Raw genomic sequence first — 15,102 nt, forward strand, 5'->3', positions numbered from 1 at the left:
ACCTTTGATAACAACAAACTCATATTCATTTAACTAATTAAAAGTCAGGAAAGGTGTGCGTCAGGGTTGTATTCTTTCACCATACCTATTTAATCTGTATGCTAAACAAATAATATGAGAAGCTGGACAATATGAAGAAGAAAGGGGCATCAGGGTTGGAGGACGGCTCATTCACAACCTGCGTTATGCAGATGACACAACCTTGCTTGCAGAAAGTGAAGGGGACTTGAAGCACTAACTAATGAAGATCAAAGACCACAGCCTTCAGTATGGATTACACCTCAACATAAAGAAAACAAAAATCCTCACCACTGGACCGATGAGCAACATCATGACAAACAGAGAAAAGACTGAAGTTGTCAAGGATTTCATTTTACTTGGATCCACAATCAACAGCCATGGAAGCAGCAGTCAAGAAATCAAAAGACGCATTGCATTGGGCAAATCTGCTGCAAAGAGCCTCTTCGAAGTGTTGAAGAGCAAAGATATCACCCTGAAGACTAAGGTGCGCCTGACCCAAGCCATGGTATTTTCAATCACGTCATATGCATGTGAAAGCTGGACAATGAATAAGGAAGACTGAAGAAGAGTTGACGCATCTGAATTGTGGTGCTGGCAAAGAATATTGAATATACCATGGACTGCCAAAAGACCAAACAAATCTGTCTCGGGAGAAGTGCGGCCAGAATGCTCCTCAGAGGCAAGGATGGCGAGGCTGTGTCTTACATACTTTGGACATGTTGTCAGGAGGGATCAGTCCCTGGAGAAGGACATCATGCTTGGCAGAGTACAGGGTCAGTGGAAAAGAGGAAGACCCTCAATGAGGTGGACTGACACAGTGGCTGCAACAATGGGCTCAAGCATAACAATGACTATAAGGATGGCGCAGGACCGGGCAGTGTTTTGTTCTGTTGTGCAGAGGGCCACTATGAGTCAGAACCGGCTCGACGACACCTACCACCACCACCAATATGTAAAAAGTTCCAGCACATGCACACAAAAGCCTACATCTATTTATCTACTTATTATAAATAAACTGTATACTATATAAACTTGTCCTGATTACCGAACTGAATATTTGCATTTCCCAGTTATCATGTACCGAGTTAGCTTAACTTTGAAATTAAAATACCCACATTAGATGATGCTAAGAGTATAAAGGAAACCCTGGTGGTATAGTGGTTGAGAGCTATAGCTGCTAACCAAACGGTCGGCAGGTCGAATCCACCAGGTGCTCCCTGGGAATCCTATAGGGTTGCTATGAGTTGGAATCGACTCGACAGCAATGGGTTTGGTTTGGTTTTCTAAGAGTATAAATTGCAAACAGACAACACAACTGAAACCATCAAACAACTTCAAGTACATAGACTCCAGGCCCTGTGAGGTAGCTCCCTCACCACCCTCAAACTCAGCACCATCATCATTAAATACTCAGTAGTCCCAGCAGTTGAATTTCCCAACGGTATGGCAGCCCCCGAGTTTAGGAAAGAAAAGGAAGAAAAAGGACTAGAAAACAGAAAAGGAAGAGTGAGGGGAGAAGCAAAATTGTGGGAACAACAGGGATTCTAGTCTAGCTCCACCACTGACCTGGGCAAGGATCTGTACTTCTAGGATCTATGTCCTGATCCTGATCCTGAGGATGGCAGATTAGATGACCCCTGAAAGCCAGCTGGTAAGAACATTTAAAACCACTGAATGATCAGTTCAATTCTGTTCTGATACCAAATGCAAATGCCATATCTCCTCTTACCATAACCACCAGAGACTGGTCATATCTCACAAGTTCGAGGGCACAGGTATCCAGATTGTGAAGTCTGCTCCAGAGTTCAGACACCACCATAAGCCTGAAGGTCCCCACAACATTTCACTTGTGACCTGCTGGCTACAATCTGTGGTTTGCTGCTACCTCCTCAGGATACCAGCCGTAAGCTCAGGGCTCCCCAGGGACCCTCTACTTACGACCTCTTGGCAACAAATTTCGGGGTTCCCTGTATTCCCTCAGGATGCCAGTCGTAAGCTCAGGGGTCCCCAGGTCCCTTTCATTTCTGATCTGCTGGCTACAAATTTTAGGGTTCCCATTATTCCCTCGGGTATGATAATTCACTAGAATGACTCACACAACTCAAGGAAGCACTATACTAAGAGTTTCATGATAGCAAAAAGGATAAAAATGGATGAGGTCTAAGAAGGTTCTCAGCGTAGGACTTCCATGTCCCAAAGGTACAACCCTTCTCCGCACACTGATATCTATCACGAGCAAGGAAGCTCATGGAGGTTCAGTATCCAGAGCTTTTACTGAGGTCTCATGAAGCAGACAGATTTGATCTAACCATTGCCCAAATGGTTAAACTCAACCTTCAGTTTCCCCTTTCCCTGAGGTCAGGCTGACATCACATGGTAGACCTTTCTGGCATGGCCAGCCCCTACCCCAGACTGAACTCATTAGCATAGGTATGATCTGGAGCCGTCATGGGTAACAATCTTCAATCACTGGGGAAGTCTAAGGCTTTAGAGATTCTCTCAGAAACCAAGGACAAAGACCAAAATCTTTGGGTAAAGTTAATTGTGGGCAGCTGGGTGGCACAAACTCGACTACTTGCATAAAGACTGGTGGTTCAAACCTACCCAGAGGTGCCTCAGAAGACCAGCCTGAAGATACACTTTCAAAAGGTCACAGCCTTGAAAACCATATGGAGCACAGGTCTACTCTGCACATGGGGTCACCACGAGTCAGAATAAACACACTGGCAACTAATAACAACAACATTAATTGTAAACCCCACATCCTGTATATAACATACATCACAATCTCACAAAACATAGCCCTGGTGGCACAAACGGTTCAGAGCTTGGCTGCTAACTGGAAGGTTGGCAGTTCGAATTCCGCCAGCAGCTCCACAGGGAAAAGGCCCAGTGATCAGATTCTGTAGAGATTACCACCAAGAAAAATCTATGAGGCAGTTCAACTCTGACACATGGGGTCACTGAGTCAGAATTGTCTTGAAGGCACCTAACGATAACAACAATATTCAAGGAGTCTAACAAAAGGAGTTTAAAACCCTTTCATAACCTGCAGGATATACAGGTGCCCACTTTCTTCTGGCCCTGGAGTTCTTTGGTAAGGTGGTATCCTGGTTTTAGTGCATTAGCCTCAAGGTTGGTGCCTTTTTAACTGCATGAAACAGAAGAAACCGGAGTGGCGGCCCCATTATTGTGTTGATTGGGTATTGTATTAGGTGACGCATACTGCATGTGTGAATTTGCTAAACTCTTGTCTGATTTGCCTTTTTTGTGAGATAAGCCTCCTCAGTACATTTCCTGGCTACTGCATTCTCATAAGAACATATTTATCACAAGAATAAGCTACTCCTAGCTTTCATTCATTCACAGTTGCCATTTTTTCCCTAATGCCATTTATTGCTTCTAGGTGTTACAGGGGCCCTGCTCAGCTTTGAGCTGCTGCCCTGCAATGTTCCAGGACTGCTTTTCTTGCCTCTGAACTGTAAGTACTGCCTTTCCAATAAACTGCAGTGCTAATTTTCCAGAGACACGAATCCCTGTAAGTTATTCTTAGCTCACATTCATTTTCAGGCCCCACTGGTTGCTTCCACACGTAGCAGCAGGAACGCTCTACTGTGAGCAGTCCTGCAGTATCACCGGACTGCTGTTCTTGCTTCTTAGCTGTAAGTACTCCTTTTGCAATAATGAAGAATACACTGTAATTGTAATTTTCCTGAGATACAAACCCTTTGGTTTTCATTTACTTGGGCAGAAAGCTTGACCTATGCAATTTTATCCCCTTGTGTATTTTCATGTTCGCTGGAGGTATGCTATAGGTATTATCCCAGTTTTGCAGAACCACTGTTTTTTTCTGGTATATTCCTCTGTTTTAGAAATGTCAAAATGTATGTAGTACACCATGTTTCAAAAAGTTTCATGAAAAAGGCTAAGAAGGAGGAGACTAGAATAAAATTTATGTGCAGTCTTTGCCAGGTGTCTTCATGTATTACCTCACGTTTTGAAATTTTTCATAAAATAAAATTAAAAAACTAAAGTAAAACGGTCTTATCCTTGCCTCATATCGCCAATATTTACTACCTCAAGGGTCTGCTGGGCCACGTGGGGTCCCTCGGAATATCTATCAAAATCTGTAACTCGTAACAAAAATTCTGAATTGATCCTTGAATCAACACATTTCCCATTAGTAAAAACACACAGCACCAACACAAACTTAAAAGGAGAAAACAAATGAGTTTTGAAAGGGTTATTAAAGAACAAAACGAAGTTATACATCTAATGCTGAATACAACTACACGCTATCTATACACAACCATATATGAGAAATGGCTTGCCTAATTAATACAATAGTAGTTCGATATTTTTCTTGGCTACAGGCAAATTAAACAAGGGCCCCTGATGGAACACAACCTACTTTGCACTTAAATCATAACGTGCTTACAGAGTTTTCTAACACAATACAAAGAAACAGAACTTAACATTAAATAACTTAAACATCACATCAAAATTGCAAATAAATACAAAACTTACCATCCCTGTTCGTTCTTATACTTGTAAGCAGCCCCAAGAACATGACACAAAGTGCCTCCAGCTTTGAAATCCATGAAGCATTTTGCCTAAGAACGACAGAAGTTACACATGAGAAAAACAGAGGTACTGACAAAAAATCTGAATTCTGAGTTTATAAACTCAAAAATACAACAACTGCTAATTTAGTAACTTCCTTAAATACTTTGTGGAACCAAATGAGGCATAAAGACATTTTTCTATAAGTGGATAAAAAAAATTTCTTTTTAAATTCTATTAACATTATTCTTCAAGAAAACAGTTGGTGAGAAACAACACTTATAAAAGATAAATCAAAATGTTTCAACAAGAAACACTAATGGACAGAATAGTAATATAATACGAACTTCAGTGGCAGATTTTAAAACATATAAAATTATAGCCACACATAATTTTCAATACAGTTTTCCCGTAAAAGAAGAAATATTTGTATACCAAGACATTTTTCCCCATTTAAGTTACAGAAAAATGCTACTTGCATTTTGTTATAATACTTTAATGATAAAACATGGTATAGTTACATACTTAACTACTATATATGTAAATTTGTACCCATAATTTTAAAAACAGCTTGTACTCCAAGGGTTATAAAAACCCGCTGTCATGAAGTCAATTCCGACTCATGGTGACCCTACAGGACAGGACAGAACTGCCCCAAAGGGTTTCCAAGGAGTAGCTGGCGGATCTGAACTGCCCACTTTCTGGTTAACAGCTTGAGCTCTTAACCACTACACCACCAGGGCTCCAAGGATTAGGATTATAAAAGTATAGCTCAAATAAATGCTGAATGACTTCCACATTACAGAAATAAAAGCAATATAAACTCAGCATCAAATAGACTAAGCAAAAGAAAGTGACAGAAACACACCATCCTTTTTTTCCTTTGAAAACTGTTATTACAAAATAATAGATTGAAAAGAACTGCACGATACCAAATATTAAGAATCACTAAGAGGATATCTTCTAAGTCAAACTGCCATCTACACCCTCCAAGTCAGTCTGGTTAACCTGTCACTTTTTAAATACATGGGTTCTCTGAGTTCCTACTTTTTTGCCTAACTCCACACTTTGGCTCAACGCTATACACAGTACATCCCAAATGTTCCATTATGTATTCCTAAAAAATGTATCTGGGTACAATTCAGATCCACTGACAACTTGTTACTTATCTTTAAAAATGCACAAGCATTACAATTTTATAGTGTTGGCATCTTAAAGTACAATAATGTGCTAGGCGGAGACCTAACAAAGACCAGAATGAGACTAAGTTCTGCTACAAGAAGTGTTCCGTGAAGCCCCATCAACACTGCACCACTCACAACACAGTACTGAAATGACTGGTTTATACATTGGTCTGGGCTGTTAACACCTTGAGGACAGGAACAGTGTCTTACTCAAATCTGTAACACCAGTATTCAGCAGAATGACCCACAATGTACGTGCTGCATAAAAATTCTCACCAATTCAACTGTATTGAAACCACTTAAAAATCCAGATCCATGCTGAGACATACATATTGAGCAGACCAGAACAACAACAACAAAAAAATTATATACACAATTCAAGGAAAGGTCAATTTCTTGATAGATATTAAACTTGAGAAATTAAATCGTTACCAGGTTTATACTTAAGACACAAAAATCACTTCTATAAGCCACTACAGAGACTGGTAAAAAGAATGAAAAAGTAGAAACCTGACACCTTCAATTATCCAGTGGTAAGATCTGAATTAAGGAAAGATGGAGACTGGTGAACCTGTCATGGGCACTAGTTCCAGTAATAAAATACAAGAAAAACATCCTTAAAGATGTCCCAGACAATTAATGTAAGTGATGTCAATGAGCTATACACCTGAAAAAATTTAATTGGCAAATGGTGTGCAATATATTAACAACAACAAAGAGCCGCTACTGAGGCTGCTTATAAATAACCAAACACCTCATGGGATCGGTTTCTTGGTTTAGAGGTTTATGGTCATGATTTCATGGGGCAGACAAACGAATTTAATAGGCCTAATACAATTTTTAGTGCTTCTGTTCTACCTCCTAGTCCTTTGTGTAGTGCCTGAGGTCTTAAAAGCTTGCAAGCTGCCATCCAAGGTACAACAATTGGTCTCTATTCACCTAGAGCAACAGAGGAAGGAGAGTCAGGAATCGGGGGGTGGATATGGAATCTGTGGCTAACTGCCTCCAAGAGCAACTTGCCTCCTTTGCCATGAGGCCAGAAGAACTGGATGGTGCCCAACTACCATTACTGAACATTCTGATCGAAGATTCTATAAAAGAATTCTGATCAAAAGGGGAAAACGCACAAGAGAATTTCAAAGTGTGGAGGCTTTCTGGAGCCATTCAGGCTGGATTAACCTCTGAAACTATTGCCCTGAGATAATCTTTAAACCTTAAACCAAAAACATCCCCTATAAATCAAATAATAGACCAGCTTAATTAGTAAAGAATGTCTGCCTTGAGCATCATGCTCTTTTAAAGAACTATCTAGATGGGATCAAACTGTAAAGAACTATCTAGATGGGATCAAACTGACAGCAGCAACTCAAAAAGTTAGATAGGAAGCTTAGGGGGCAGTGAGTTTATGCTAATGAGGGAGGAACAATTTGGAAAAGGAGAATGAGAATGGCTGTACAACTTAAGAATAAAAAAAGTCAGTGAATTGTACATGCAGAAATCCTTGAATTGTATGCTCTGCTGTGTATACTCTCAACAACAAAAAATGAATTTAAAAAAATGAACGTGAAAGGGGACACTGAGCTTCCATTAAGGGTGATGGAAAAATCTGGAGATGATAACGGCGATGGTTGCACAACATGAAAAACACAATGTCACTGTATCGTAAAAGTGAAGAATTCTGGAACGGCAAATGTTACCTACCAAAAATCCATTGCCGTCAAGTCGATTCTAAATCATAGCCACCCCACAGGACAGAGAAGAAGCGCCCCACAGAATTTCCAAGGCTATAATCTTTATGGAAACAGACTGTCACATCTTTCTCCTGTGGAGCAGTTGCTGGGTTCAAACCACCAACCCTTCTTTTGGTTAGCAGCCGAGCGCTTAACCAACGCACCATGAGGGCTCCTTGTTTTGCTACATAGGTATTTACGAATAAAAGAAAGAAAGAGACAAACTACTGTGCAGGGAAGAATTAACACAGCAGGCCTGAGGCTAATATCCTTGGTAAAGCCTCTTTGCAAAGTTGGCCTTTGGCTGGAGTCTTAGAATTTGACCCTCAAAGTGTTTCTTATCAACAGTTAAGGGGTACGGGTGGTTCACTATGCCTAGATATTTGTCCAAACAATATCATTTATGAAGACGACCTGGTTTTCTTCTGGGAGTCTGGAATTTTGGTATATGCTAGGCAGAGGTACTTATATAACCAGTCCTCAATAAAAATATAGGGCAGGGAGTCTCTAATAGGCTTCCCCGAGCAGAAAGATCCCATTAAATGTTGCCATATTTTTGTTGCTGGGAAAATAATGTACTCTGTGTGACCCCTTCACGGGAGGGAGAGAGCATAAGATTTTACATGGGTTCCTCTAGATTCCACCTGTGTCTTTTTCCCATATGATTTGGCCGTGTATCCCTACTATCATCTTAGCCCAGAGTACAAGTATATGCCAAGTTCCATGAGACGTCCTAGTGAATCTTCAAACATGAGGGTGGTCTTGGAGACCCACACTCAACCTCCTCCCAAAAAATGACTTTAAAAGACAATTCACTTTTCCATTTGTTCAGCTTTCCTGTCTCTTCCTGCCCTCTCGTCTTTGCTTTTTGACAGATGAAAACAAAGAACCCAGGATGGAAAGGGGGACAGTGCTGACACACTGGGGAATTCAACCAATGTCATGAAACAATTTGTGCATAAACTGTTGAATGAGAAACTAAAAAAAAAAAAGACAATTCACAAAAAAAGATGTACTGTCAATAAGCACATAAAAATGCTCAACAGCCTTATTCACTAGAAAAATGCAGTAAAATCACAATGAGATTCTACTATGCACTCGCCAGAATGACTAAAATTATACACACAAACCATATCAAGTGCTGACAAGGATGTGAACAAACTGGAACTCTCATACACTACAGGCAGTGTATGTAAAATGGTTTTGAACTGGTTCATTCCAGTTTGACCACCTGCTGAGAATTTGCCTTTTCACTCCAGATATACTGAATCAGAACCTACATTTTAACAAGGTCCCATACATACAAATCACCTGGGGATCTTGTTAAACTGTAAATTCTTATTCAGTATATTTGGGGTGGAAAACCAAATTCTCAGCAAGGGGTCAAGCTGGACCAAACCGGTTCAAGGCCCTGACCATCACTTCAGGAAACAGTTCGGCAGTTTCTAGAGGTTAAACATTTATTTACCCTAAGATCCCACAATTTCACACCTAGGTATTTACTCAAGAGAAATGAAAACATGTCAACATGAAGACTTACACACTAACACTGACAGCAGCTTTGCTTACAATAACTCAAAACTAGAAAACACCCAAATACCCAAATTTCCATCAACAAGTGAAAGCATAAGCAAAATGTGGTTTAGTTATGGAATACTAATTAGCAACACAAAGGAACAAACTACGTATGGAACAATGTGGATATATCTCAAAACCATTATGCTGAGTGAAAAAAGTCAGACAAAAAAGAATATACAGGTAGTCCCTGATTTTCAACAGGGTTCTGTTTCAACGACTTAATTGTAAGTCAGTTCTAACATAAGCTGAGCACTTTTTTTTTTTTTTTTTACTTTTCATTACTGTTATACAGCAATGTTTTGAAAAGTAAATTGTAACACTGAACACCTGCGAGTGAACATCAGAGAACAACAATATCAGCAAGTTACATGGTGCAATACTACAAGCAGTATATATTACTAATGATAAGATGTACAAAAAAAGACAGTTTTAAGTGTGATTCATAACTCAAATACGCCATAAGTCAGGGACTACCTACATACCGTATAATTGGATTTATATAGGGAGTCCCTGGGTAGCACAGTCATGCACTTAACTACTAGCCGAAAGGCTGGTGGTTCGAACTTCCAGAGGTGCCTTGTAAGACAGGCCTTTCGAAAGGCCACAGCCTTGAAGACCCTATGGAACACAGTTCTACTATGACACACATGGGATTGCCATAAGTCAGAATCAACTCAATGGCGACTAACAACAACATCTATATAAAATTTATTGAAACTACAAATGAATCTGTAATATCAACAGCTGCCACGGAACAAGGATGGAGAGGAGAGAGATTACAAAGGCCTATGAGGAAACTTTCGTGCGTGATGAAAATATTCATTACCTTGAATTTACCGTATCAATTTAAATATGGACCATTTTATTGTACATCAATTCTACCACAGTAAAGTTGGAAGGTAAAAAGTAATGGAAAAAGAGGAGATGAGAGAAAAAAGTAAAACCAAAAAAAAAAACACTAAAATAAATCAGAAATATGATGCCATTAAACTCAGGTTTCTACTTGTAAATCCACATGGTATGGCACGGGACCACAGACCTGCCATTAACTTCGGTGATACCGCTTTCTGGAGACCTGGTCAACACCTGACCTAGCAAGCCCTTTTCCTGGCGTACAGGCCTCCACATATTAGCCTGCACTCTGCAGCCCACTGAGCTCCAACAGATCACACTAGATCATATAGGCTCTCTGTCCTTTGCAAGTGGATTATAAGGGCCAGAGACTAGCTGAATAGATTTTTCAGAGATTTATTCTTTATCCTACAATAATCTATTTTATGTACAGATATATGGCTAAATGGCTGGACTATCTATCTCATTCTGGCTCAATTTGTTTTTTTCATGTTTGCAAATACTTCCTCCACGGCTCAAGACACAAAAGTATACACACCATGATTCCGTTCTTATAAAATTTAAAAATAAACAAAATTACACTATACTGCTCAGGGGTGCATACAAACATGATGGTACCTCAAGGAAAAGAGTACTTCTGTGGGGACAAAGGGGTTTATGATTGGGGAACGCATACTTAGAGTTTCTAGATTGTTGTCAATATTCTATTTCTGATCTGGGTTGTAGTTTAATGGATGTTCTCTTCATAATTATTTAAGTCAACATTTTTACTAATTTTCTTTTGTATATTTCAAAATAAGAAGTTTTAAAGAAACTAAATCATTGTTGTACAAAGTAAACCTTCCACACCAATTCACCTGAATGGCTGTTTGTATTCCACTTTCAACAAACTCAAAGGGTTGACTTTCAATATATATACAACCTTTATGTTCTACTTTCTAGTTCCACGTTCTCAAAGATAGTCTGTCCATTCCAGAATGTATACGATGGTAGCGCATACGTCAGGCAGCCAAAATGCTTCATTTTTCCCCTCGGTGCAAGTTATATATATATATTTTAAGAGCAATGACAAATTTAAAACTTTGGAAATCTCACGAACACATTTAAAATCTTCAGCTATTGTGGACTCTGACTTGACCTCCTAGTTTTCTAGTTCTTAAAGATTTGTTTTAAAACCTGGACGTTTATGATCTCCTTTAAAAGGCAGAACACAAAGCTGGCTCTATCTTACCATTAAAATTGTTTGTTATGTATGTGCACAGGCACTTAATGTGGAGGTGAACACCTTTTTTTATGTTTTAATTCATATTACATTTGCCTATGCAATATATTTTTAGTCTTATGGAATACTACGTTTTTCCAAATTTTCTAACTTCTCAGTTCTCGTTTGATACAACACACCTGCAGAAACGGCACGTGAGGCCTCCTCTAACTTGAGGAGAGAGAATCCACATCGGCATTGGCCCAAAGCTGATTCCTAGGAGGAGGAGGTCAGCTGTACCCCTCTCTCTCCAACTTTTTCACCAGTTTTGACAGCAGCCGTACCTCCCAGGCACTCTCTATATCTCTGCTGGGTTCCGTAATTTGTTGTAATGGCCATACAGAACTCAAACAGACCATACTCAAAATTATGAGGTTTATTAGAGAAGCAACAGGATACAACTAGGGATCAGGAACAATTGGAAGTAAAAGGATACAACTCAGGAAACAGGATTCAGTTCATCAATCAGGACACCTTCTCAACTGCTGCCACCGGGCCCTCATTCTCAGTCTGGGACCTCGCTTTTTAGCCTGGGTCCTCATCCTGCTCAGGCAAGTGTTACAAAGTTCTTTTGCTACACCACTAAGTCCCCAGAGGCACCCCAATCTGCCAGGAAGCCTCCTGTTGGAAGGTGCTCAGCTCTCTATCTCTGTGGATCAGCAAGTCCACGGTAGCCACCTTGCTCTGTGGGCCAGGAAGCCCACTACACCATCTCACACCAGTTTCCTGGTTCTTCTGCCACTGTTTCTCTCCCATGCTTGCCACCACTACTTGCCATCTCACACCACTCTAGTGTCACAGCTCTGTCTGCTTCCTGGGTCTAGGAGGTTCTCAGCACAAGGACTCTGGGTCCAAAAAAATGTGCTGCTCCTGGATCATCTTCTTGATGGTAGCAAGGTCCCCCTCCAACATCTGGGATTGGCTCTTTTTAAGTCTAGCAGAATAGCAAAACTGACCAATACCCTACAAAGGGTTCCATGCACTTTATTTGCATTAGCAAAATTGTCCAATCTCCTTGGTGGGCCACAAGCACCTTATTTGCATAGTCCCACCCAATCATTTTGTGGAAGCTACAAGACCATGGCTAGAAGGGCCATATTAAAGCAATTCATTGCCCCACGATACCCTATGTTGAGCCAGGTGTTTGATATTTAGAAAGACTTGGGAGGTTAATATATAAAGTTCCACTTTAAAAAAAAAAAAAAAGAATCAGCCTAAATAGTGACCTAGTACTATCTATTCAGGGAAAAAAAACCCTTGAGGTAAATAGCTGACATGATTCATTAAAACATTCTTTGCTTTAACTGTCTCACTTATCCAGTCTTCCTTTACAGCATTAACACATCAATCCCTTTCGTTTGGGAAAACGCTGAACACTATTTTGAGAAGTACATCTGGTGCCATTGGCACTAAGCCACGAATTATTTTTAATTAAGGCGTACGCCTAAAATATTCTTGCCTAAGCTTTAAAATCTACAGCAAACACATGACTTAGTTCCCAGGAGTTAAATTTCCCACAAGTGAAGCCCCCTCCCTGTAAATGCCAGTTTTGAAGGCACTTTATGAACTCATACGTTTCTAATCAGGAATACCAAAATAACGTGAAATCACATTATATGAGACACTTTCTATAATGCTATATGCAATTTCTATTCTAAATGACATACAATACTTGATAAAGTACAACCGATACATATTATACAGTGAAAGCTGCGAGAGCCAGAACTTGGTGGCACTGCCTTGTTTTTCCGGGTCTCACATGTTTTCCACCTCTGACAGGGTGCAGTCTTACCACTTTTCTATTGGCTCATTTTAGTGGAAGATATTTGAGCTGTCCTTCTCTGACAGGTTTCTGCCTTACACAGATTCTGGCTGTCACAGGTTTTACTGTATTACAGCATTTTAAACAACTGAAACCTTCCATCTGTTTCTGATTTGATTGTTCTAGTGGTTTGTAACGTAAGACAATAGGAAATAAACAATCAGTTATTTAGAGGTAAAGCAACACGGAACTTTCAAGTGATTCAGAAAAAAATACGTATATACAGTCAATTCTCATTATTTACAGTGGTCATGTTGCATAAAATCACCATGAATACTAAATCATTGCTCCTAGGGGAAATAAAGGGCTAGTTTCATGAGAGTCTTTGGGCACGATATTTTCTATACAAGACTGTTTACAAATGAAGTCCTGAAAGAAAAACATTAAAGAAAGATTAAACATTTAAAATTTTACAAAAATATTAACTAAAACCTTACTTTTGACGAAACTACAGGATGTGGGATGGGACAGTACATTGTGTGGTTAAACCTCGCAACACTGGCTCGCCTCATAAACACCAAGAAAAAGGTTGGTGGAACACTGAAAACTTGCTCTCCCATATAATCCACTTTCTGTATAATACTTAGCAAGTATTTTCTAAATTCTACCAGTCTCCTGATCTACAGAACCCACCTCACCTCCAAGCTTAACATCTTCACGCTGTATAATCTTTGGAAATGTGCAAGCCAGACAGAACCAGCTGAGAAAGATTTAACATTCCCTGTGACTGTAAATCTCTTTGGCTTTCTGACTCACAACAATACTGTCCCCTATGTTCTTTCCAATAGGTCATCATCTCATGAATCCACAAATTTAGTCACTTTTCCACAGCTTCATCACACACTGTAGATGTTACTTTAATACATTCCAGAGTGGCTACTCTTGCAGAAGACAGATTTCCTCTTCCTTTCTCTGGATGTACCATATTACTGATACACTAACATTGAATTCAAGGCCAACAGCACTGTAACTCATGCCTGAGTAAAGCTCATCCCAACACACATATTTTCTCCACATCTAGCCTTCTTGCACTTACGCACAGGAGAGAGCACTTCGGCACTGCATTATGGGGGTCATTTTAATCAGCACAACATCCAACAAAAAGCACAAAAACAAGACTGTGAAAAGGCCACTTGTTTAAAAGCTGAGACAAGGAGAATGGCAGAGCACCGCCTCGTTTGCCCTCAGCTGGGACAGTTCCTGTTGGGCAACTCAAATTTTCACCACTCTGAGCGTGTCTTCCACTGACTGTGAAAGTGCCATAAGTACTGATTTTAGAGGCACAAATAAATTTTCATGAGTAGGCAAATTCATAAATAATGGGAATCAACTGTATATGCACATACAGAAAGAGACAATAACAAAGCAAATGTGATGTTAACAATTAAGGACTCTCAGTAAAGGCAAAATGGAAGGTCTTCGTACTATTCTCGTAAATTTTTAATATGAAATAATTTTACACTAACAAAAGAATCACCAAAAAGTCTCAATTAGTCAGAGTTCAGAAAATAAAATGTACTGATCATCCAAGAGAGATAATCAGTACATTTTATCTTTCAAACTCTCTGACTAATTGAGATTTTTTTAATCCAAGAGAGGGAAACCCTGGTGGTACAGTGGTTAAGAGCCACAGCTGTTAACCAAAAGGTTGGCAGTCTGAACCCACCAGGCGCTCCTCAGAAACTCTATGGGGCAGTTCTACTCTGTCCTATAAGGTCACTATGAGTCGGAATCGACTCGAGGGCACTGGGTTTTTTTTGGATCCGGAGACAGTGGTTCCTGTTAATAAAAAAAATTGTGAGCATACACCTCCAATATCTGAAAACTTATTTGTAAATTATAAGCATGTACTTACTATAATGCTAATATATATAGTATAAATCATATACACAGCGTTAACCACACTTATGTGTATATATAATACAAATCATACGTGCACGTGTGTATACACAGTACAAATCATATATTACAAATACTTTAAAATGGCGTGGTGACATCAGACCTCCTCCTCTAGAATCATTATCAGCACCAACAGCCCAAGGCTGATACCTATGAGGCGGAGGTCAAACATACTTCTACCCTCCAACCTTT

At 39.7% G+C, this 15,102-nt stretch overlaps 1 protein-coding gene across 2 annotated transcripts in view; it reads right to left on the reverse strand.

The window, feature by feature from the left end:
• SMARCC1 (SWI/SNF related, matrix associated, actin dependent regulator of chromatin subfamily c member 1) overlaps positions 1–15,102 on the reverse strand; it is a 172,249-nt gene that overhangs the window by 138,491 nt on the left and 18,656 nt on the right. For both annotated transcript variants that reach the window (XM_049863561.1, XM_049863560.1), the window contains exon 3: positions 4,549–4,634. In XM_049863561.1, coding sequence (XP_049719518.1) covers positions 4,549–4,634 — 86 coding nt within the window. The remainder of the gene's footprint in view (positions 1–4,548; positions 4,635–15,102) is intronic.

The sequence above is a fragment of the Elephas maximus genome, chromosome 20 (genome assembly GCF_024166365.1).
Source record: "Elephas maximus indicus isolate mEleMax1 chromosome 20, mEleMax1 primary haplotype, whole genome shotgun sequence".
NCBI classification, from domain to species: domain Eukaryota; kingdom Metazoa; phylum Chordata; class Mammalia; order Proboscidea; family Elephantidae; genus Elephas; species Elephas maximus.